The 25584-nt window shown below is 44.5% G+C and overlaps 1 protein-coding gene across 4 annotated transcripts; it reads right to left on the reverse strand.

Annotated features, from left to right (window-relative positions):
- Nucleotides 1-1468: 1468 nt before the first annotated feature.
- On the reverse strand, nucleotides 1469-17460 carry LOC309690699 (uncharacterized protein). Of its 4 annotated transcripts, none has more exons than XM_082507975.1 (16): nucleotides 17017-17460; nucleotides 14263-14444; nucleotides 12814-12900; nucleotides 7958-8070; nucleotides 7704-7745; nucleotides 7590-7616; nucleotides 7423-7494; nucleotides 5734-5799; nucleotides 5455-5481; nucleotides 5334-5378; nucleotides 5213-5248; nucleotides 5052-5132; nucleotides 4327-4423; nucleotides 3119-3228; nucleotides 2436-2555; nucleotides 1469-2124 (listed from the first exon to the last, which is right to left on the reverse strand). In XM_082507975.1, exons 3-16 carry the CDS (start codon nucleotides 12887-12889, stop codon nucleotides 2107-2109), a joined length of 930 nt encoding a protein of 309 aa, XP_082364101.1. In that variant the 5' UTR covers nucleotides 12890-12900; nucleotides 14263-14444; nucleotides 17017-17460; the 3' UTR covers nucleotides 1469-2106. The 4 variants fall into 4 exon arrangements, with proteins under 4 accessions (XP_082364101.1, XP_082364100.1, XP_082364099.1 ...); XM_082507974.1 differs by lacking the exon at nucleotides 1469-2124 and having other exon boundaries at nucleotides 2149-2555; nucleotides 17017-17120; nucleotides 17297-17460; XM_082507973.1 differs by lacking the exon at nucleotides 1469-2124 and having other exon boundaries at nucleotides 2149-2555.
- Between the last annotated feature and the right edge of the window lie 8124 nt (nucleotides 17461-25584).

Consider the following 25584-nt stretch of genomic DNA (forward strand, 5'->3'; position numbering starts at 1 on the left):
TTTGGTCAATAACAAAAATACAACTCAATACTTTGTAACATAACCTTTGTTGGCAATAACAGAGGTCAAACGTTTACTATAGGTCTTTACCAGGTTTGCACACACAGTAGCTGGTATTTTGGCCCATTCCTCCATGCAGATCTTCTCGAGAGCAGTGATGTTTTGGGGCTGTCGCCGAGCAACACGGACTTTCAACTCCCGCCACAGATTTTCTATGGGGTTGAGGTCTGGAGACTGGCTAGGCCACTCCAGGACTTTCAAATGCTTCTTACGGAGCCACTCCTTTGTTGCCCGGGCGGTGTGTTTTGGATCATTGTTATGTTGGAAGACCCAGCCTCGTTTCATCTTCAAAGTTCTCACTGATGGAAGGAGGTTTTGGCTCAAAATCTCACGATACATGGCCCCATTCATTCTGTCCTTAACACGGATCAGTCGTCCTGTCCCCTTGGCAGAAAAACAGCCCCATAGCATGATGTTTCCACCCCCATGCTTCACAGTAGGTATGGTGTTCTTGGGATGCAACTCAGTATTCTTCTTCCTCCAAACACGACGAGTTGAGTTTATACCAAAAAGTTCTACTTTGGTTTCATCTGACCACATGACATTCTCCCAATCCTCTGCTGTATCGTCCATGTGCTCTCTGGCAAACTTCAGACGGGCCTGGACATGCACTGGCTTCAGCAGCGGAACACGTCTGGCACTGCGGGATTTGATTCCCTGCCGTTGTAGTGTGTTACTGATGGTGACCTTTGTTACTTTGGTCCCAGCTCTCTGCAGGTCATTCACCAGGTCCCCCCGTGTGGTTCTGGGATCTTTGCTCACCGTTCTCATGATCATTTTGACCCCACGGGATGAGATCTTGCGTGGAGCCCCAGATCGAGGGAGATTATCAGTGGTCTTGTATGTCTTCCATTTTCTGATGATTGCTCCCACAGTTGATTTTTTCACACCAAGCTGCTTGCCTATTGTAGATTCACTCTTCCCAGTCTGGTGCAGGTCTACAATACTTTTCCTGGTGTCCTTCGACATGGCGGAGTTTGGAGTCTGACTGTTTGAGGCTGTGGACAGGTGTCTTTTATACAGATGATGAGTTCAAACAGGTGCCATTCATACAGGTAACGAGTGGGGGACAGAAAAGCTTCTTACAGAAGACGTTACAGGTCTGTGAGAGCCAGAGATTTTCCATGTTTGAGGTGACCAAATACTTATTTTCCACCCTGATTTACGAATAAATTCTTTACAAATCCTACCATGTGGATTCATGGATTTTTTTTTCACATTCTGTCTCTCACAGTTGAAGTGTACCTCTGGTGCAAATTACTGACCTCTGTCATCATTTTAGGTGGGGGAACTTGCACAATCGGTGGCTGACTAAATACTTTTTTGCCCCACTGTAGGTGTGGCTGCAGATCAGGTGGCAGAGCAGGTTGTTAATCGCAGCAAACAAACAAGCATGTTCACAACAAGGTAAGACAAAGTATTTGTTTTTATTGAGCTCTTTGTAGGAGGTGGATCACTGCAGCATCACAAGAAAGAAACACTTTCCTTTTGGTGTGTTATGATGAAGACTTGTTTAAGTGCTTTTAAATGATGCATGCATAAATCATCAGTTGAGACAAAAGACAGGCATAGCTTCCAGGTCTGGAAAGGTAAACGATACAGGAACATTATTTTAAGTGACTTCTGTTTGTGTCTGTGAGGAAATGAGCCTCCTTACTCTGTGACCTCAGGAGAGTCACACAGCACAGTCCTGATGACGTTATGCTTTCAGTTGTCAGATCTTATCAAATATAACATGTAAACTTTGTAAATGATGGTGATTACTAAAGTTAGAACTGCTGCAGGGGTGATCCCGAGGATGTTCAGTGACCAACAGTCTGTGATGGACAATTAGACAACGCTGATGATCCTTCCCTCACTCATCAGGCCACAACACCAACTTGGTGGAAAAAACCTTTCAGCTCGAGTTTTCACAAAAGGATATTTATAGGTCATATTAGAGTGGTCACACAAATCCAAGGGAATGCTTGTAAATGTTAGAGGAGCTGGTCAGACGCTGCTAATGGACAGCTGAGGCTGGAGGTCTGGTTCAGCTTCAGTATGCCGTCAGTGTCGGGGATCCTGCTGCTCCATGCAGGGAAAACACACAGAAAAGACGACACTGTGACTGTTAATAAAGCCTGCCCCCCACTTCGAGCTGCGTAGCTGTTGATATATGGGCTACACCGATTTGTGCTTGTTGCCAAAATAAAAAAAAAAGAATAATCATTATCATAATCAATAATAATTTAAAGCTTCAGTATGTGGAAGAAGAAACACTCAAATCGTGTGTTTGTGTGGACAGAGAGCAACACAGAGACTCTTCATTAAACATCAGACAGTTGTGTATTGTGTGTTGGATCTTGTGTTTCCATTCAATTGTTGCTGTGTGTTACCAATACGTTGATCCACTGAGACTCAGTGTAGATGTACAGAGCCTTTTTGTCCGTGCGAAGCACCATCACATTCTCCACGCGCAGCCTTCTCATCGCTTTCTCTCCATCCGCAACAAACACCTGCAGAGTGACACATGAGCCTGCTGAGGTCAAAAGGATTTGTTTCCACAACGGTACAAAGTCCAGGTCTCCAGCTGTTTTCCTCGTCATGACAACTGCACGTGGGGTGAAAACATTTATAGCTCCTGTGTTTGGACCAAGGATTACTGCCGCTTTGATTGACAGCTGTCACAACACGAGCAGTCATGCAAGAATTGCTTTGTTTACAAATTAGAAATTCGATTACAGCCTAACTGAACATGTAACTGAACAAGCACATGAACCTCATGGCATGCAGAACTATTCTGTGACTTGTTTAAAGCTTACTGGTGGCAGTGGTTTCAAAATGAGGAATCCAGAGCTGCTGGGTCATCATAGCTAGAATCACATTTCATAGAAGGTCCATGGTAAGCTAGCATGTGTGAATTCTGGTCCATTTGTCTGTGTTGCTGTGGGTGTGCTGCTCCACACTCTTTCAGATCCAATAAAACAAAAGTCTTGCTTTAAAAAATGCACTGGGATGAGATGGTGTAAAGATTACTCCCCAGCAGAGTAATACAGTTTAACCAGAGTGTGACACTGACCGTGTGCACGCTGTCCACCAATCGTTGTGGGCTCTGAACCTGTGAACAGTTGCATGTGGCTGGAGGACCTGGGTTTCCTGTTTCTCCCTCCATGCCTGGTAGGATATACACTAAGAAAACACAAGGCATAATCAGCTTTCTGCCAACAAGTTTATATTTTAAGTGGTTTCAACAAGGCCATCATGTCACAGCTTTATCCTTTCTGGGTATGTATGACTGCTCCATGATTGCGTCGTTGGCCTGAACGACATTGCCCTATTAAATAATGTGTAACTAAGTAAAACTTTATTTATATAGCACCTTTCTAGATAAAAGATCAAAAAGTGCTTGACACAAGGATGACAAAGTATAAAACAGAAACAGACAAAATGCAGCTCTAAAAAGAAACTACCGAGTCCACACATCTTACGCTCAGTGGGAGAGAGTTCCACAGTCTGGGAGCCACAGGGGCTAAAGCTCTGTCTCCCTCAGTTCTCAGCCTTGTACACTGAATAACAAGTAGGCCCTGATCACATGACCTCAGGGAGCTGCTGGGGACACAGGGCTGCAGACCTTTAATGATGTAAGCTGGTGCTTGTCCATGAAGAGCTCTGAAGGTCAGAACCAGAATCTTGAAATGGACTCGATGGGGAGCCAGTGCAGCTGTATCAGCAGCGGTGTCACGTGTGTGAATACTTCGATGGTTCGCCTTGCTGCAGTGTTTTGGATAAACTGCAGACGCTCCAGGAAGTTTTTGTTTAAACATGTAAACAGTGATGAAATGAAGTGTGAACTAAAGTGTGGTTTTATACCGATTATTACGCTGCATGAAAGGATTATTACAGGTTATATAAACCTGCAGCATTAAAATGGTTCTTGTGGCTTTAGTGGTTGTGCAAACATCTGGAAAAAACAATGTCACACAATAAGGCGTGATCAAAGAAACAAAAAGTAATTATATACATTTTTATACCGTGTAGAGATGTAGATGGGAGTATTCTCTGTAACATAAATCATTACATTACAGAACATAGTTTCTTCAGCACAGTTTCATGCCTCCCTGATGCCGTCACTGTCTAAAAAGCAGTTCCTAACCTCAATCAGACTTCTCTGGTGAAATGAAATTTAAATACAACTTTATAAATCTTCATCTTCTGTACCAATATCATGACTATATATTTACATGCACTTTAAAGTAGATCAAAACTGATACACGTGTTGTCACAAACCTTGTCCAGGAAGTCCAGGTTCTCCAGTCTGACCATGACGCCCTGCATGACCAAGATGACCTTGAAACCCTTTGGGCCCACGAGATCCCTTCGGCCCCTGCACACAGTGATCACTCCATTCATTTGGTTTGCATGCAGCAGACAAACTGAGGTACAAACTTCTTACATTCAGCTATATCCTATTAAAGGTAACCAAGCAGCAAATGTCTGTGGACAGTGAGAGGTAAGAAGTTTCACATCAACAAAATGATATTTAGAAAATAGGTGCCTTTTTAAATATATGAATCTACTAAGCAGTTTTTCAGATATGTGTGTGTGTCAAAGGATGAAGTCGGTACAAAACTTCACGGTTAGTAGACGTTTAGTAAACGCCTACCTCACAGCTAGCTTTTGTTTCAACAGGCAGCTCTTTAAACAAAAAGGCATGAATGCAACGGGAACAATATCACACACGCACGCGCACACACACACACGCACACACACACACACACGCGCACGCACACACGCACGCACACACACACACACACGCACGCACGCACGCACACACGCACACACACACGCACGCACGCACACGCACGCACACACACACACACACACACACACACACACACACACACACACACACACACACACACTTGTGTGTCATTCTTCCGACTCTAGCACTGCCAACCCCTTGCAGGGTTTCCCACCATGCACACACTCTGTGTTTCATTCTTCGTGCCTACCGTGCTCCCCCTGTCCCCAGGCTTTCCTCTGGATCCCTCCTCCCCCCTTTTCCCTGCAGCGCCCCATTGGCCTGGGTCTCCCTGCACCAGCACAACAGAATGGCCTTAACATACTGCACAGCCAGAGATTTTCACCGAATGTGTCTCAGCCAGTTCTTCACCTTCTGTCCTGGGTTTCCAGGGATGCCACGCTCCCCCTGCAGAGACGCACAGATTCATCAGCCAACGCAGTCACATAATGTCTAACAGGAGCAATGTTTTTTCTTCTTTTGATTTCTTCACCTTCACTCCCTCCAGGCCTGTTTTTCCTTTGACACCTTTATCACCCTGAACAATAAAAATAGCAAGTGTCATCGGAACATATGTATAAATGTATAACAGTAAAAAAAGAAAAAACACTTACACTGAATCCGCTTTGCCCCTTATTGCCCTACATAAACACACAAAGGAGCTTAGTATCAGTAGCATTAAAACAAAATACAAATGGGAAACTGCTGTTTGGTTTCCAGACAGGAGTCGGGATGAGTGTGAATAACATATATGTCTGCATGTGGGCAGGACGAACTCATCTATTCAGCACAGTCTTTAATGTAGTTTATGAGATGTGTCCTAAATCAGGTAGTATATACTATGGCTACTGGCTGGTTAGTCATATAAATAATATATCCAGCCTTTAATGTACCTTCATCATCCCAGGAGTTCCTATATCTCCATACAGGCCCCTCCAGCCTCTCTCTCCCTTCTCTCCCTGTGGAAACATTGACTCATATCAGCTCATATTTTCACTGTGTAAACATTTAGATTTATACATTATTTCAATAAATGGAACATTGATGATGTCTATCACATCTAATATTCTTAAAACCTATCTGACTTTGGATGGAAAGGCGACTGATACACCTGAGAAATCAAGTTAGTGATATGTTTTCTATGCTCGGTGTTTCCTGTAAAAACATGAAACTTTGCCCCTTTTTAAAGGATGACTGTGGCGGGGGCGTGGTTTGCTGGCCTGCTGCAGAGGAGGGGTGACATAGTGAACTCTGGGCGGCACGGAGGAGGAGAGGCAACAGGTGTACGGGACAGTGTTAATGAGGGAGATGTCTTGTGTGCCCACAGTGAGATGGAGCAGATGATGCTGGGAGGGAGTGGCTGCGTCCGAGGCAGGTGCCAAAGGTTATTTCCAAAATAAAAGACACTAAGCATAACCCGTGTGTGTTTGGGTCTTGTGTCACAATGACCTAAACTGTATAAGATGAGTCTTTTATACTTATTGAAAGACCTTGGTGTGCACAAGAAATAACAGGTAGCACAAGCATTACAACCATGATTAATAACAAAATCAACCCTGGCAGCCAACAGCAAACCAAGAACAAATGCCCCACCCTGTATGTCCGTAAATGAAGCTTTTTATTTTCATCAGGGACCTTGGGCCAAAGAAAAAAACCCTAAAGTGCCTCAGTGTCACGTGCAGGGTGCAGTGGGAATTGTATTGGGGCAATTGTCATTGTCAGTCCATCTGCGCTGTAACTGCAATAATTTAATCAACCGATTCACACTACAACCTGCTTTGCCTCTTATCTGTAGTTATTTTTATTTAATTTAATAACTGTACAGTACTCTGCTTATAGTAACCATTGTCCTTAATGTAAATATGTAAGTAGCAGCCTCGCCTCTGTCAGTGCGCCCCAGGGTGGCTGTGGCTACAATGTAGCTGCCATCACCAGTGTGTGAATGTGTGTGTGAATGGGTGGATGACTGGATGTGTAAAGCGCTTTGGGGTCCTTAGGGACTAGTAAAGCACTATACAAATACAGGCTGTTTACCCGTTTATTAGTCATAGCTTTACAAATACAGGATATGACTTTATTATTGCATAAATGCACACCTCAGAGTTCTTAGTCACACAGTCGCATTACTGAAAACATGAACTTTGTGTTACACAAAGAGTTTCTTTTTCATTTTTTCACCACTGTTTCAATTCTCTGCAATTCTCTATTTTACATGTTAGGTCTCTTTATCCATTACTTTTACACTCCTGACATTTTAGTTCAGTTTTCGTTACAGCGCCAAATCACAACTACAGTTACCTCAAGGCGTTTTATATTGACCCTACAATAATACATACAGAGAAAACCCAACAATCATATGACCCCCTGTGAGCAAGCGCTTTGGCAACAGTGGGAAGGAAAAACTCCCTTTTAACAAGAAGAAACCAGAACTTCTTCTTTTCTCCTCATTTTAGTTCTTTTTAGCTCTTAAATTAAATAGTAATTTCTGTTTTTATTTGATCAGAGCAAGTCTTTCCTTGACCATGTAGTGACCATGCAGTCAGTGTTGTGGTGTATGTCTGTATGGACGGACTTTGTATAACCTTTTGACCTGGCTGTCCCATGGCTCCTTGCATTCCACCTTCTCCCTCTGGACCTAACACACCAAGCTGACCCTGAAATACACTCACCAGTTAGCTTTTGCTTTCATGACATCTTACATGCAGTATTTATGAGCCTGAAAAGATGGGATAACTGTCTTACACTGTACCTTCGATCCTCTGGCTCCCCTACAGCCCTGCAACAGTAACAGTACCATTACCGTAACAGTACATATGGCGGGGGGGGGGGGGGGTTAAATATGTAAAAAGATGGTCCTGCATACTTTTTCTCCTTTAGGTCCTGTGATGTGTTCTGTTATGTCAACCTGGAGAGTTACAGAGAAATTACAAAAAACGAGTTCTTTTACATCATGCTTCAATTCTCACACCTTTTCTTTCTTTGAATGAATCAATGTGGGTGCTACAGGTTGGGCTAAAGGCTAAAGGGTTTGAAACATTTATTCCTGAAGAAAGTCTTGAAGGAATAATTTTAAAACAAAGCTAATTTGTGGGTAACAGAGAGGAGGGAGATCATCACCATTAGCTCTGCTTTCCATTTGATTGGAGGAAACATAGGTGGTGGAAGAGGAGGAGTGATGAAGACTTCACATTTTGAAACTGACCACCTGCTGCCTCTGCTGGATGGGAATCCTGCACAGGCAGAGAGTACAAAAATCATGTTAATTACTGTGTTCCCTGTGCATTCTGGGAAAGGAGGGCACTGAGATCAATCAGATCTATAATCATGACATAGTGACGGTTTTAGGCAGTATGTGAAGTAAAAAACACTTTCTAAAACAAATCACATCTTGTGTTTTGATTTTACGTACCATCCATGACATCATGTTATCCAGAGTGGTCCTATGATCAAGGCTCTGTGGCTCAGACATTAAATATTGTGGGGCATTGATTCTTGATTTGTATATTTCACTGTCTGACTTGTCTGCACAGCAGTCATGCTGCTGCATGTGCAGTCACCAACCACCTTTCCACTCTTTATTCTCTTCATAGCGGCCCACACTTCCTCCTTGCTAATGCCCTGCACACGTGTGGGCCGCTGTGAAGAGAATGAAGAGTGGAAAGGTGGCTGGCAGATTTCTAGGAGAGAGGGCAGCAGACCTTTTAGGCTGTTTAACCAGACTGTTCACCACAGTCCTCATGCCCGAGGAATGGAAAAGAAATGTACTGGTACCCATCCCAAAACGTTGATTCTTTTCATCTGGACGTTTTCAGTGAGAGAAACACGGCACTCATCCAAGAGACGTCTTCAGTCTCAGCTGACTGCTGGTTTCCCCAATCTTATAAGCAGTACATTTGCATAATGACTGAAACCAGCAGTACTGAATGAACAACGGGCTGGGAGGTCAATTCGTTGATTATTAAAATGTAATGTCAGTCAGCTGAGACTGAAGAAGTCACTTGGATGAGTGACGAAACATTTGTCCCACTGGAAATGCTGCATCCAGATGAACAGAATCAACTTTTGGGGTTTACTTACCTGGATGACTGAGCATGCATCAAGGCACTGGAACTGATGTTCAAGAGCAAGGGTGATATGCAGAGCTCTAGTAACTACACAGGTTAAAGTTAATGACACATACTATGAAGATAAAGTAAAGTGTTGTGGAAGCTAGGCTGAGAAGAGAGGTGACAATCAGTGAGCAGCAGTGTGGCTCCCTATCAAGAAAGAGCTCTATGTGATGTTTGCTTTGAGAGTGTTGATGGAGAAGAATGGAGAAGGTCAGAAAGAGTCTCACTGACTCTTTGTGGCTCTCAAGAACGCAGATAATAGAGAGAGAGAGCCAAGAGAGGACGGACTGTTTACTCCAGAGATGAGCTGATCGCCCTGATGCCGGCCGGCTCGCTGGCCAGGCCCGCAGAAGTACCAGCTGATATTTGGAGGAAAACACATCGGGGATGCAGAGGTCAAGGACAGAAGAGAAGAAAGAAGGAGACGGTGAGACAGCGGAGGCTCGAAGCGAGGAGGAGCTATAAATCGTGTCTGCCGTCTATCGTGATGGGAAATGTGCGATCGTTGGCAAATAAAATCGACGAGCTCTCAGCACTCGTACGGAGTCAGAGGGAATACCGAGAGTGTAGCCTGATGTGTTTCACCGAATCATGGATGCACCAGGTCATTCCCGATGAGAATGCTTCCGTGGAAGGCTTCCACACTGTTCGGGCGGACAGGGACAGCATCGCTAGCGGTAAGCGGAAAGGAGGTGGGCTTGCTGTTTTAGTTAACAACCAGTGGTGTAACCCTGCCAACATAACAATCAAAGAAAAGATTTGTTGCCCGGACATTGAACTGTGTGCTGTTGGACTCAGGCCGTATTATTTACCCAGGGAATTCTCTCACGTCATCTTGGTGGCTGTTTATGTTCCTCCCTCTGCTAACCCCACAGCTGCATGTGACACTATCCACTCTGCCATAGCTCGGCTACAGACTCAGCACCCGAGTGCCTTTATTGTGATCTCGGGTGACTTCAACCATGTATCACTGGACAATACACTAACAACATTCAAACAATATGTGGACTGTCCCACCAGGGGAGAGAAAATTTTAGGAGGTGGTCAGAGGAGGCAATAGCGGAACTACAGGGCTACTTTGAGGTGACCAACTGGGAGACACTCTGTGAGCCTCACGCCGAGGACATCAATGGGCTTACTGAGTGTATCACAGACTACATAACTTTCTGCACCGACTCCATTGTTCCAGCTCAGACTGTTCATTGTTACCCAAATAACAAGCCGTGGGTGACTAAGGACATCAAGGCCCTCCTCAACAACAAGAAGAGGGCTTTCAGAGGGGGCAATAAAGAGGAGGTGAGGAAGGTCCAGGTGTTACTAAAGGACAAGATCAGAGAGGCTAAGGACAATTACAGGAGGAAGCTGGAGTGGAAACTCCAGCAGAACAGCATGAGAGAGGTGTGGAGGGGCATGAAGACCATCACTGGATTCAGGCCAACCAACAGCAGGGGAGCTGAGGGAGGTGAGAATAGAGCCGACGAGTTGAATCTGTTTTTCAATAGATTCGACACCACAGTGTCTGCTCCCACCCCCACAACCTCACCTGCAGTCAGCCTGGAATCCAGAGCCACACCACTGTGCCAGCCTCTCTCTTCACATGTTGCCTCCTGTGAGATTCCTGACACCCCTCCCCCACCCATCACCTTCACTCAATACCAGGTTGAGATGCAAATGAGGAGACTTCACTCAGGCAAGTCTGCTGGACCAGACGGAGTGAGTCCCCTCGTCCTCAAGACCTGTGCCCCCCAGCTGTGTGGAGTCTTTCATAAACTGTTTATGCTGAGTCTGAGTCTGCAGAGGGTCCCGGTGATGTGGAAGACATCATGCCTCGTCCCTGTACCAAAGACGCCTCGTCCCAGTGGCCCCCAGGATTACAGGCCCGTGGCACTGACCTCCCACATCATGAAGACCCTGGAAAGGCTCATCCTGGACCAGCTGCGACCCATAGTAAGACCACATCTGGATCCCCTTCAGTTCGCTTATCAGCCTCGTCTCGGAACTGAGGACGCCATCATCTACCTGCTCAATCGTGTCTACACCCATCTGGACCAGCCGGCGACCACTGTGAGGGTCATGTTTTTTGACTTTTCTAGTGCTTTCAACACCATCAGGCCGACCCTCCTGGGTGATAAGTTAGCAGCGATGCAGGTGGATGCTTCTCTGGTGTCCTGGATTGTTGATTACCTGACAGGAAGACCACAATATGTACGTCTCCCACAGTGTGTGTGTCTCCCACACAAGGTGATCAGCAACACAGGGGCACCACAGGGGACTGTCCTCTCCCCCTTCCTCTTCACCCTCTACACCACAGACTTCAGCCACTGCACAGAGACCTGCCATCTTCAGAAGTTTTCTGATGACTCTGCGGTGGTTGGATGCATCAGCAGGGATGATGAGACAGAGTACCGGGCTGTGGTCGACTCCTTTGTCACGTGGTGTGAGCAGAATCATCTGCAGCTCAACGTGGCAAAGACCAAGGAACTGATCGTGGACTTCAGGAAGACCAGGAAACACTTGACCCCTGTTTCAATCCAGGGGGTCAGTGTTGACATTGTGGAGGACTATAAATACCTTGGAGTACACATTGACAATAAACTGGACTGGGCTAAAAACACCACAGCACTTTACAGGAAGGGCCAGAGTCGTCTCTATTTTTTGAGGCGACTGAGGTCCTTGATCTGCCAGAAAAGCATTCCAGCGTTAAGCTTAACAACCGATATATGGAGCAACTGCCTCTCTCTCTCTCTCCCTCTCCTGCTGCTACTTCATTCATAAAACTGATCAATGATCATCTGATCGGCTCTTCTGTCGCGACTCCGTCTCTCTTGTTTGTTTTTGGCTCACTTTACACCAGAAAGAGGAAACCAGCAGATAAACAATTAAAAAATACACTATATCGGATTCATATTGGTATCAGCAGATATCTAAATTTATGATATCGGTATCGGACATAAAAAAGTGGTATCGTGCCATCTCTAGTGTGAACGAGAGGGAGACAGGTGGAAAGGTGAACATGGAAGGAAGAGAGGTAATAAGGATAGATGAGTTTACATACCTGAAGTCAGCCATCTAAGGCAATAGTGCACAAGAGTGTTCAAGAAGAAAGAGCAGGTAGGGTGGAGTGGGTGGAGATGAGTGTCAGGGGCGATTTGTGACAGAACAATAGCAGCAAGAGTGAAAGGGGAGGTGTCCAAGATGTTAGTGAGACCTGCTATGATGTATCGTTTGGAGATGCAGGTCACGGCCGCAGCATTAAATCACGGAAAAGCAGGGTTATGAGTGGTCTTGTGGTGTGATGTGCAGCTGGCAGCTTGGGTGTAAATAAATGGCTCAAAATTACAATTTGTGGTCCCGCCATGCCTTATTCACACCACAATGAGTTCATCACAACAGTTCTGCCTGAGCAGTTTGGAAACAAAGGGGCAAGGCTGAGATGGTTTGGACATGTACAAAGTTGCACAGGGGATATATTTAATAAAGGACGTTCAAGATGGAGCTGCCAGGTAGGGGAAATGCTCATTAACAGACAGTTACTTCAATATTTTTGATTAATTTCTCCGGCCCCAACTCAGCTCTCTCCTTCACCAGGCTCAACACAGAAGTGTTTTCAGCCTCTCTCCATGCACAGATATATCACGTTGACCTCCTTGGTCAACGTGATATATCTGTGTGGCCCCTCCCTTGTTCGACCACACCACCTAATATCCGCTACTTGTCGTGTGACCACGAAGGGCCCTTGCCATTTGAAGTATCAATCACATCTTAATGGTTTAATCTGAAACTCACTGAGGTGGGTGCTTTACCTTAGGAGGCAAGAAAGTGTTAGTGTTTATGGACTTAACTGTTATCCAGTGTTTGACTCACTTGTTGTAATAGAGGAAGCAGCCGACGGGAGGCTGCTTAGCAACGCAGTCCATCCTAGGATCAGCTGAGTCAGCATCTCAACACTTCCTGCAACCACAAATCATGACCACTAAGGAAAGTACTGCTTCCCTCTGTGGTCATTTAAATATGGCTTCATGTCTCTCCTTCCGAACCAACACCCACCATCTTTTTCTATCAGGTGGAAAATCTGATGAGGAGACTAGCAGAAAGATCCATGAAACCATCAGTGATGACAGATATGTAATTAATAATTCAGACACAGCATGAAAGAAGGGTTTCAATGGGTTGCAAAGCTGCTTGGAGATCCACACCAACGTCAGGCAACGGATGTGTGTGGGCCCTGAGATCAGATATTTTAGGACAGATGGCAGGAATATAATTTGTTTAAGTTGAGCTAATATGAGACAACAGTTTAAAGAGCAGAAGCCTCATTTATTATACTTCAGATCAAAACATTTAATCAAATGACTGTAGTTTAAGTCAGATCTGTCTTTAGACAGGTGCACATGTGTGTGGATGTGTATGTGTTGTGAGATTATTATATTATCTTATGCCACGTTAGACCCCTAATTAAAGATTGTGAAATCATTATGTAGTTTTAGTTTGCATTATTCTCCTGACTTAGAAGAAGGTGAAACTATTACACTTATTAAACTGAGTTGTATTACACTAGACTGCTGATTTATTGTGAATGAATGATATTGTTTATGATGCATTATACTGCTGAGTTATAAGAAATACTGTTTTCAGAGAGTCATCACCTTATTTGTCTGACTAGAAAAGAACAGGACAGACTGCACAGGAAGCCGAGGTCATAACTTGGACTTACTGAGAGAGAAAGAATGTGGATGTTTAGGCTTTGTGACTAGGTGGAGGAGGGGCTGAAGCTATAAGAATGTGAGGAACGCTCAGACGCTTTGAGATCAGGCGGACACCCTCCCGCGCTCATCTCCCATCCGGATGGTTTATGCTCATAAAGTGTTGAATTGTATGGAATAAAAGATTGTTGATTGAGCATTTATACACCGAGTATTGTCCTTCCTTCAGCCCAACGATCAAAAGAATTGGGAGATTTAACAGTGTGCACGAGAGGAAGATTTAGAACTTGTTCGCGTCACGCTTAAAATAATTCACCCTTCGCAGTTGTGACTCTTCCAGCTCACAGTGGAACTTAAGTTTTCTTAGCCTGGACTCGGCTGCAATGCCAAACACATATTACAAACTTGAAGTTAAATAATCTGAAAGACCTCCAATGCAGGACCGTAGTCCCTCCACTGTAAACTCTAATTTAATAAATGGAATTTATTAATGTTCTTGTCCTGTTCATAAAACCCAATAAATAATGGAGAAGAACTTTTCCCCTAATATGTAATTAAGTATAAGAGTTCAGGTATGTTCATGCATTATAGTCAGTGTAGCGTGTCTTACCTCAGTGCTGTTTCCTGCTCAGTGCCTGGGAAAGCTCTAGTCCTGTACTGGAGATGTCTGTTGGAGCTGCATCTCTTCCTGGTCATGGTCCAGCAGAACTGCAGCCCAATCTGCTATGCTTGCACGTTCAGTCTGGCTTAATCTCAATCAACTGTGGAAATGCAATGCAGCTTCTGGCACTGCTTCACAGGAATAATCAGATAATTACTTTAACACTGAGCCAAAGAGGAGCCTGCTGATCAGGACACATGCTGTGGAGGATGTTGGGTCTGTGTTTCCACAAACCCTGCTAATTCTAGAGACTTATTCATCATGAAGAAAACAAGACAGTCGATCGATCCATTACTTGCGCAAGGGAGGCCTCTCATCTGTGTCCAGCACGACAAAGACCCCAATGATGGCCTCCTCTCGCTGCCTTTTATTGACAAACTTCAAACAATAGTTTACAAAGCACCTCCCCTTGCAACCCCCTTTGGTTACAAAGACAAGGCACTGTATGTAAATGTATATGTGTGAACTTCTGTAAGTGTGTGTGTGTGTGTGTGTGTGTGTGTGTGTGTGTGTGTGTGTGTGTGTGTGTGTGTGTTTGACCTCCTGCTGACCAAAGGGTCATAAACCCAGGAAGCTTACATCGAAAGAAACAGATCTTTCAGATAGGATGTATCTACAATAAAACCTCCCCCAGCACAGAGTGGCTGGAGAGGTGGTCAGGATCAAAGGAATGGCTTTGATCCTGCTGCTTAAACTAAGACTGTACAAATTTAAGAAACACAATGGCAACATTCAACAATTAGACTTAACAGAGGATGAAACTTTGAAAGCAGTCTGTAGCACTTTCTGTCATAATATATTACATGAATATATCAGAGCCCCATCAGTGCTGTTCATCCTGCACTGCAGCAATGGTCATAGTGGGTAACTGAAATAGTTTAAGTACTTTTTGCCCCGTAGAAATCAGCTGATCTTCAGTGAGCCCTTTGGATAAATATTTAGACCTTCGTACATTTCCAGGTGCGGGAGTGGGCTGATTGTTCCCTCAGTGGTCATGAGAATTTGAATAATTATGATGAAGAAACTGACCTCCCAGCCCATTGTTCATTCAGTGGGCTGGTTTCAGTCATTGTGCAAATGTACTGTTTATAAGTTTGGGGAAACCTGTAGTCAGCTGAGACTGAAGACGTCACTTGGACGAGTGACAAAACGTTTCTCCCGTTGAAAACGCTGCATCCAGATGAACAGAATCAACTTTTGGAGATTTACTTTCCTGGATGATTGAGCATGCATCAAGGCATCTGAAATAAAGCTGATCCATCTCTGTCCTCACACACTCGGGATCTGAAGTTCTACTTTTACATTTTTCAGTTCTACAGTTCTGCTGACATATGAGCTGTTTCTTTGTGAACATACCTCATTAACAATTATTCAGACAGTGTTTTTAAGCTGAATATTTGCAACAAACTCAGTAAAAAAAACAACAAAAAAAACCACAGTCAGTACTAAAAAATTAATCAGTGGAAAAATTAAACACACATGTTTACTTACGCTGCCAAGTGGGAGTAGTTGGTTTCAGTACATAAATATTGGGCTTTGGTATTTAATCCGTAGTTATTGGTGTGACTATGGTGTGATTATTAATCACTGTATTCAAAAATGAGTAGAGGGACAGGGTGGCTTGCTTGGCTCCTTTGGGTGGCACTGTCACTTGGTGTTAACTCGCTCTGCGGTAGAGTATCACTTCCTGTTCCTGCTCAAACACAGTGGTGTTTCTGAGTAGCTTATCTGCTTGGCAATTTAATTAAAAACCGTAAGATACATTTTTTCCATAGTATAATCTTCACGTGCTTCATCCGAAGCACACTTTCTGTGTACTCACTCCCTAATTTATAGCCAAAGTATTCACTCACTGAGTCTTTACTGTTTCGCTAGCTTAGCTTAACTCATAGCCAACTCACTAGCACCATGGCCTCTTCACCTGTCCGTCCTGCAGTTTTTTGCTCATTGTGTCAGATGTTTAGTTACTCCTCGGCCTCCTTTAGCAGTAATTATATCTGTAACAAATGTAGCATATTTGCAGCTCTGGAGGAGACTCGGCTTCGCACCCTTCATTCACCCGTAGCTAGCCAGGCCCCTGTAGCGGTGCAGCCAAGATAGCGTAGGCCTCGCTCCCTGTTCCCCGGCAGACCCCAAGCAGCTGGGGAAAGAGGGCGGCTGGGTGACAGTGAGGAGGAAGCATAGTCTTAAACAGAAGCCCCAGGTACACCACCAACCTGTTCATGTGTCTAACCGTTTTCCCCACTCGGCGACACACCCATCGGGGGTCAAACTCTGGTAATTGGTGATTCTGTTCTCAGACATGTGAAGCTAGAGACACCGGCAACCATAGTCAATGGTCTTCCAGGGACCAGAGCAGGCGACATTGGAAACCTGGTCTTGTTTAGTGATGTTCGATTCGTGAACGAATCGTTCAATACTCGAGAATCACTTTACTGACTCGTGAATCATGACTCACAAGCCCAACTGACTCACTGACTCATCCCTGTTTCTGTTAGCAAACTAATTCGCTTAGTAGAAATATATCTAGCTTATAATTAAAATTGCGGGGGGAACAAACAACAGCCAGTTTCTTAACAAAAGCATTTCTGCTCTGAACTGGAAGAAAAAACCCTGAGTAGAAGCTCACATCAAGAAAATAGCTCCTCGGTTCACAGTAGCATCGCTCTGCTAACATGCTAACAACACATTTGAGCTACTCACCCCCTCCCTTCCTGTGTTGAATCGTAAGCGTAAGCAAATCACTCAGGACTCGCTCACCCCCTCCCTCCTGTGCTGAATCATAGAGCGAACGAATCACTCACTCACTCACTAACCCCCTCCCTCCTGTGCTGAATCATAGAGCGAACGAATCACTCAGGACTCACTAACCCCCTCCCTCCTGTGCTGAATCATAAGCTTAAGCGAATCACTCAGGACTCACTAACCCCCTCCCTCCTGTGCTGAATCATAGAGCGAGCGAACGAATCACTCACTCACTCACCCCTCCCTCCTGGCTCACAGCTTCTTCTTCTTCTTGGTTGGCAACCAATGTTAAGGCGCATTACCGCCCCCTGGCTCACAGCTCAGTGGACATTTAGATGAGAAAATATATATTTAACACATTTAAGGAAAATACTAATAAAATAAAAATAAACAAAATAAATGTTTATTAAGCAATTTTGATAGGAAACTGCTTAATTTTAGAATCAGAATCAGAATCAGAATCAGAATCAGAATGGGTTTATTGCCAGATGTTGAGGTTTACAACATTAGGAAATTGCTGCGGTGCTTCAGTGCAGACAATAAGAATTAAAGTGCTATGTAGAAAGAAAGATATGTGCATGAGATATACATGAGATATATACATGAGAATAAGAATTATGAGTGCTACGTAGAAAGATATATACATGAGTGCAGGTGGTGATCAGTGCCAAACATGAAATGATGCAGTGACACAGCGTAGGGTCATGTGTTAGTGGCGGGGACAATCATGTGGTTATTGTTCATGTGTCCAACAGCAGAGGGGAAGAAACTGTTCTTATGGCGAGAGGTTCTGGTGCGAATGGACCGGAGCCTCCTGCCTGAGGGGAGCAGGTCAAACAGACTGTGTCCAGGGTGAGAAGGGTCAGCTGAGATCCGGGCTGCACGCCGCAGTGTCCTGGAGGTGTACAGGTCCTGCAGAGATGGGAGTCTGCAGCCAATCACCTTCTCAGCAGAGCGCACAACACGCTGCAGTCTCTGTTTGTCCCTGATAGTGGCTCCAGCGTACCACACGGTGATGGAGGAGGTGAGGATGGACTCGATGATTGCAGTGTAGAATTGCATCATCGTCCGTGTTGGCAGGTTGAATTTCTTCAGCTGCCTCAGGAAGTACATCCTCTGCTGGGCTTTCTTGATGACGGAGGTGATGGTGGGCTCCCACTTCAGGTCCTGGGTGATGGTGGTACCCAGGAAGCGGAATGAGTCCACAGAGGTGATGGGGGTGTCAGTCAGGATGATGGGGGGGAGTGGGGCTGTGTGCTTCCTGAAGTCCACAATAATCTCCACTGTCTTCTGGGCATTCAGCACCAGGTTGTTGTGGCTGCACCAGGACACCAGACGTTCAACCTCCCTCCTGTAGGCAGACTCGTCCCCGTCCGAGATGAGCCCAATGACGGTGGTGTCGTCTGCGAACTTGATTAGCTTGACAGACTGGTGGGTGGAGGTGCAGCAGTTGGTGTACAGGGAGAAGAGCAGAGGAGAAAGAACACAGCCCTGAGGGGAGCCGGTGCTGATGGTCCGGGAGTCCGAGACATTCTTTCCCAGCCTCACGTGCTGCTTCCTGTCCGTCAGGAAGTCAGTGATCCACCGGCAGATGGGATCAGGCACATTCATCTGGGAAAGCTTGCCTCGGAGATGGTCTGGAAGTGTTTTTGCTCTTTTATGCTCCATAAAATAGTTTTTTTTTTTTAGAATCATTCATCTTAGTGTCTGTTAGTACATGACTTAATAATTGATCAACAAATCGATTTACTCTGCCTTACAGAAACCTGGTTGCAGCAGGATGATTATGTTAGTTTAAATGAATCAACACCCCCGAGTCATTCTAACTACCAGAAACCTCGAAGCACAGGCCGAGGGGGCGGTGTGGCAGCAATTTTTCACACCAGCCTATTAATCAACCAAAGACCCAGACAGACTTTTAATTCATTTGAAAGCCTGATGCTTAGCCTCGTCCACCCCAGCTGTAAAACTCAGAAACCAGTCTTACTTGTTATCATCTATCGTCCACCTGGGCCTTACACAGAGTTTCTGTCTGATTTCTCAGACTTTTTATCTGATTTAGTTCTCAGCTCAGATAAAATAATTATTGTGGGTGATTTTAACATCCATGTAGATGCTAAAAATGACAGCCTGAACATGGCATTTAATCTGTTACTAGACTCAACTGGCTTCTGTCAAAATCTAAAAGAACCCACCCACCACTTTAATCACACTCTAGATCTTGTGTTAATATATGGCATAGAAACTGAACATTTAACAGTGTTTCCTGAAAACCCTCCCCTGTCTGATCATTTCCTGATAACATTTTGTTACGGATTCAAATATTGGGATGGACACAAGAGGAAAAACCACAATAACAACACTGGTCCGGCCGGGTTGAGTCAAACGATGATTTTAATGAACACACGCGTGGGAGATGGATGCCGTACGCAGACAGCATCAGATCTCAAAATGGTGGAGCATTGATCAAACTCTTATAGCCTCTAGTGGCCCCCACCTTATCATAAAAGCCTAAACATTCACATGCTTTCTCTCACACAGCGCCTAAGTTACGACTTTGGCTCCCTGTTTATCTGCTCCTGTTGAGATGGGGCAGAAAACTCCAGCATGTTCTGTTCTCTTCTAATCAGACAAATAAGGCGATGACTTTCTGCGAACAGTATTTCTTATAACTCAGCAGTATAATGCATCATAAAACAATATCATTCATTCACAATAAATCAGCAGTCTAATATAATGCAAATCAGTTTAACAAATGCAATAGTTATCACCTTCTTCTAATTCAGGAGAATAATGCAAACTAAAACTACATAATAATTCACAATCTTTAATTAGGGGCATAACATGGCATAAAATAATATTATAATCTCACAATTTACATTTACAATAATTGATTACGCAGCAGTGGAGAGTAGACTTTATCACAGTAGATGTCTTTCTGAAAGCGCTGTAACTAAGTTTAAGAATATAATCCACCCACTGTTATCATCTTCAATGCCCTGTACCAACATAGAGCAGAGCAGCTATCTGAACGCTACCCCAACAGAGGTCGATCATCTTGTTAATAATTTTACCTCCTCACTACGTACGACTCTGGATACTGTAGCTCCTGTGAAAACTAAGGTCTCTAATCAGAACAGGGCTCTAGAGTGCGACCAATTTGGTCGCAAATGCGACCAAATTTTTCAGTGGTGCGACTAAAAATAAATATTTGGTCGCACAGGTGCGACCAACTGTTCCGGTAACAAAAAAAAATCTCTGTAACTCTCCGTGTGGTCAACAACAGACACACATTATGCCCCTATCGTGGACTAAACCAATCAGAGATAGTCAGGGGCGGGACCTCTCTGATTGGCCGTGGTCCAGTTGAAAGTGCAGGTGGAAGAGAGAGGTGAGTAGCTTGAATAAAGCGATATCAATTCATTAACGGATTCCACACAAAGACCTAAACACGGAGCGGACCCAACACATCAGAATCAGCTTCGTCTTTCTCGGCTTTCTCACCCGACGGCCTGAACACGGACACGCTGTCGGAGCTTAGCGATTCTTCAGGTCCGCGCTGTGTTTACGTCTTTTTGCGCTGATTCTGAGCTGCAGGTTTTGCCTCTCTCCAACCAAAATTCACCGAGCCTGCAGCAAAAGAAGCAGCAAACTGCGCTTCACATTTGATCAATGTCGTCATGAATTCCCTCTGACTTTTGCTGTTTTGCTTCCACCACGATAAAAATCACACTTCCTGCACAGCTCTCTCTCTCTCTGTACTTCAGGAACAGTTTCCCGTCTCAAATCTGTTTTCTGCATTATTCATTCGCTTATTACCCACCAGTCTAGCGTTGTTTACAGCGCTTTTTCTTTTTTCACTTAAATGACCTCGGACAAGAAAGCCTAATTTCTGCTGTTCAATACTGAAGAAATTTAAATTTCTTAAAATTATGCAAAATTGCAGAATATTTTTAAGGTTATCTGCTATAAAAAGCCAGACCAGGAAAATCTCCTTCATGTTTTCCTGTGTTTTATTCTCAGTTACTTTCACACAAAGGCATCTGCTGTGATTTTCACAATTCTGATGAAGTCTCATGTGTATCAGTACTGATAAATGATCAGAATTATAATATTTCTGACTGTCTGAGGCTAAATTGAATCAAATCAGGACTTTGAGAACCGGAATTGAATGGATTATAGAAATCAGTGATGATACTCAGCCCTAGTGAGCAGCCTAGGCCTGGGAGAAGTGGATGTACTGTAGCTGTGGGTAATAAGAAAAGATGAAAAGAACTATTGATAACTTTTTTGTTAAGTTAAGGCCTGATCTGTCTGAAATTCATAGCCAGTGCTCTGACACGGTGCCATCAATATTTGAATGCTGAAAAAGCACAGTGTATCCAGAAAACACATTATATGCTGCAGTAAATGCACTGCCCAAGTGTCCCCTCTCCCCACGGCCTTTCAGCAGCAGACAGCAGCAAACAGGTCGTCAGAGGAGGCCAAGATGATGATTAAGTTTTTAACATTTTCTACAATATTGACAAAGCACTTTAAGCACAAGTTTGTTAGTTAATAATTTAGAAATTAATATTGTCTGTATGGACTTCCCCCCCCAAAGAAAGTGCACATGTAAAACTGCGGTGTTAAGCGATGCGGTTGAAAAATTTGAGTGCGCCTAACTTTTGTGCCGGTACGCCTAAATTTTTAAAGTTAGGCGTACCGGTGCGCCCATGTCAAAAAGTTAGTCTAGAGCCCTGAATCAGAAGTACCTGACTCCGTGGTATAATTCTCAAACACGTAGAATAAAGCAGATGACTCGTAAGCTGGAGAGGAAATGGCGTGTCACAAATTTAGAGGATCATCATTTAGCCTGGAGAAATAAAAAAAAAAACAACATAAAATGAAGGAACAACAAGTAAGCCTGCAGTGCGAGAGCAAAGTGCTCTAATGGGGTGATATGGTACTACAAGGTCATTAAGATAAGATGGGGCCTTCCAGGCATCCAGGTCTTTATGTCTTTAAGACATTCCTGCAGTTTAACTCATTGGTGTGTGTTATCTGGCTTCATGGACAGATAGAGCTGGGTGTCATCTGCATAGTAGTGTAAATGTATGCTATGTCTTCTAATGATGCTGCCTAAGGGAAGCATGTATAATGTAAACAGAATTGGTCCTAGCACTGAACCCTGTGGAACTCCATAATTAACCTCAGTGTGTGAAGAGGACTCTCCATTTACATGTACAAACTGGAGTCTATTAGATAGATATGATACAAACCACTGCAGTGCAGTACCTGTAATATCTACAGCATGTTCTAATCGCTCTAATAGGATATTATGGTCGACAGTATCGAACGCTGCACTGAGGTCTAGCAGGACAAGCACAGAGATGAGTCCACTGTCAGAGGCCATAAGAAGATCATTTGTAACCTTCACTAAAGCTGTTTCTGTGCTGTGATGAGCTCTGAAACCTGACTGAAACTCTTCAAATAAGCCATTCCTCTGCAGATGATCTGTTAGCTGTTTGACAACTACTCTTTCAAGGATGTTTGATATGAAAGGAAGGTTGGAGATTGGCCTATAATTAGCTAAGACTGCTGGGTCTAGAGATGCTTTTTGAGTAAGGCAAGGCAAGTTTATTTGTATAGCACAATTCAACAACAAGGTGATTCAAAGTGCTTTACAGAGACATTAGAAACAAAAACAAATAAAAAGCATGATTTAAAATTGATTAAAACAAGCAAACAAACAAACTAACTAATTAACAAACAAACAAACAAAACAGTATATAAAATCAAAACAGATAAAATCAGAACAGTAGATAAAATCAGTAGTTAAATGTAAGTTTTGAAATTTAAGCTTAAAAGTGTGGATTTGGTGCTTTATTCAAGGTTCAAGGTTCTTTATTTGTCACATGCATAGTTATACAAGTATAACACACAGTGAAATGTAGCCTGACACGCTCCTCGACATGTGCAAAAATTGTGTGTGTGTGTGTGGGGGGGGGGGGGGGGGGGGGGGTAGAGGAAGAACATTATATATATACACTCAACAAAAATATAAACGCAACACCTTTGTTACTGCTCCCATTCCCCATGGGATGGACGTAGAGACCTAAAATTCATTCCAGATAATCACAAATCAGTCCAAATGTGTGGTAGTGGGCACATCTGCCATATTGAGATAATCCATCCCACCTCACAGGTGTGCCACATCAGGATGCTGATCTGACATCATGAGTAGTGCACAGGTGTACCTCAGACTGCCCACAACAAAAGGCCACCCTGGAATGTGCAGTTTTGTCTCACAGCAAAATGCCACAGATGCCACAAGCAATGAGGGAGCGTGCAATTGGCATGCTGACAGCAGGAATGTCAACCAGATCTGTCGCCCGTGCATTGAATTCATTTCTCAACCATAAGCCGTCTCCACAGGCGTTTCAGAGAATATGGCAGCACATCCAACCGGCCTCACAACCGCAGACCTCGTGTAACCACACCAGCCCAGGACCTCCACATCCAGCAGGTTCACCTCCAAGATCGTCTGAGACCAGCCACCCAGACAGCTGCTGGAACAATTGGTTTGCACAACCAAACAATTTCTGCACAAACTGTCAGAAACCATCTCAGGGACGCTCAACTGCATGCCCGTCGTCCTCATCGGGGTCTTGACCTGACTCCAGCTCGTCGCCGTAACAGACTTGTGTGGGCAAATGCTCACATTCGATGGCGTCTGGCACGTTGGAGAGGTGTGCGCTTCACGGATGAATCATGGTTCACATTGTTCAGGGCAGATGGCAGCTGAGAATGTCCCAGTTCTTGCATGGCCAGCATACTCACCGGACATGTCACCCATTGAGCATGTTCGGGATGTGCTTGACCGGCGTATACGACAGCGTGTACCAGTTCCCACGAATATCCAACAACCTCGCACAGCCATTGAAGTGGAGTGGACCAACATTCCACAGGCCACAATTGACAATCTGATAGACTCCATGCGACGATGTGTTGCACTGCATGAGGCAAATGGTGGTCACACCAGATACTGACCGGTTCTGGGTCCCCAGACCCCCAATAGCGCAAAAAACTGCACATTCCAGGGTGGCCTTTTGTTGTGGGCAGTCTGAGGTACACCTGTGCACTACTCATGATGTCAGATCAGCATCCTGATGTGGCACACCTGTGAGGTGGGATGGATTATCTCAATATGGCAGATGTGCCCACTACCACACATTTGGACTGATTTGTGACCACTGTTTGGGAGGGATGGTTATATTGTGTATCTGGAATGAATTTTAGGTCTCTACGTCCATCCCATGGGGAATGGGAGCAGTAACAAAGGTGTTGCGTTTATATTTTTGTTGAGTGTATATATATATATATATATATATATATATATATATATATATATATATATATATATATATATATATAGTATATACATTGGGTGAATGTGCAGTAGTAGCAGCAAGCAGGTGAATTCTGTACATTAGTATGAATAGACATCTGACTATTTTACAGGATAGACAATATAAACATATTTAAAATTAAAGGAATTTGAAATGTACATTGTTCCTTGGTTTAGTGTCTGGAAGAGAGTCCTGTCTCAGTCAATTATAGATGATGTGAGAGGGCGGGTGTGTGTGTTTAGGGCTCGGATGGCTTGGGGATAGAAGCTCCTCTTGAGTCTCTCTGTCCTTGCCCGGAAGATGCGGAACCTTCTACCAGATTGCAGAAGTTGGAACAGTTTGTTGCCAGGATGGGACGGGTCCTTCAGTATCTGCGCTGCTCTAGTCCGGCATCTCCTGGTGTAGGTGTCCTGAAGCGGGGGGAGAGCAATCCTGCAGCAGCGTTCTGCTGTACGGATCACTCTCTGGAGAGCTTTTTGGTCCTTCACACAGCTGTTCCCAAACCACGATGTCATGTTCTGTGTGAGGATGCTCTCCACAGCGTCTGTATAGAAAATCCCGAGGATCTCTGGAGAGACCCTGAACTTCCTCAGTTGTCGTAGGTGATACAGGCGCTGCCTAGCCTTTTTGGTCTGGACCTGAATGTGGGCAGCCCATGTCAGGTCTGAGGAGATGTGGACACCAAGGTACTTAAAGGACTGCACCCTCTCCACTGGAGCTCCATTGATGATAATGGGCTTGTAGTCTCTGTGCTGACCCCTTCTGAAGTCCACCACCAGCTCCTTGGTCTTACCGACGTTCAGCTGGAGGTGGTTGTCCTGGCACCATGATGCCAGATTCTTCACTTCATCCATGTAGGCCGCCTCATCGTTGTTGGAGATGGCACCCAACACCACTGTGTCGTCAGCAAACTTCACAATGGTGTTGGAGCCGTGGGTGGCCACACAGTCTGAAGTGTAGAGGGAGTAGAGCAGTGGCGAGAGGACACATCCCTGAGGTGCTCCTGTGTTGATGGTGATGCTGTTGGAGAAGCACCTGCCCACCCTCACCACCTGAGTTCTGCCAGTGAGGAAGTCCAACACCCATGCACACAGACGGCTGTTAAGTCCCAGATCCCTGAGCTTTGTGAACAGTC

Source organism: Aulonocara stuartgranti, assembly GCF_965226115.1.
Source record: "Aulonocara stuartgranti genome assembly, chromosome: 16".
NCBI lineage: Eukaryota > Metazoa > Chordata > Actinopteri > Cichliformes > Cichlidae > Aulonocara > Aulonocara stuartgranti.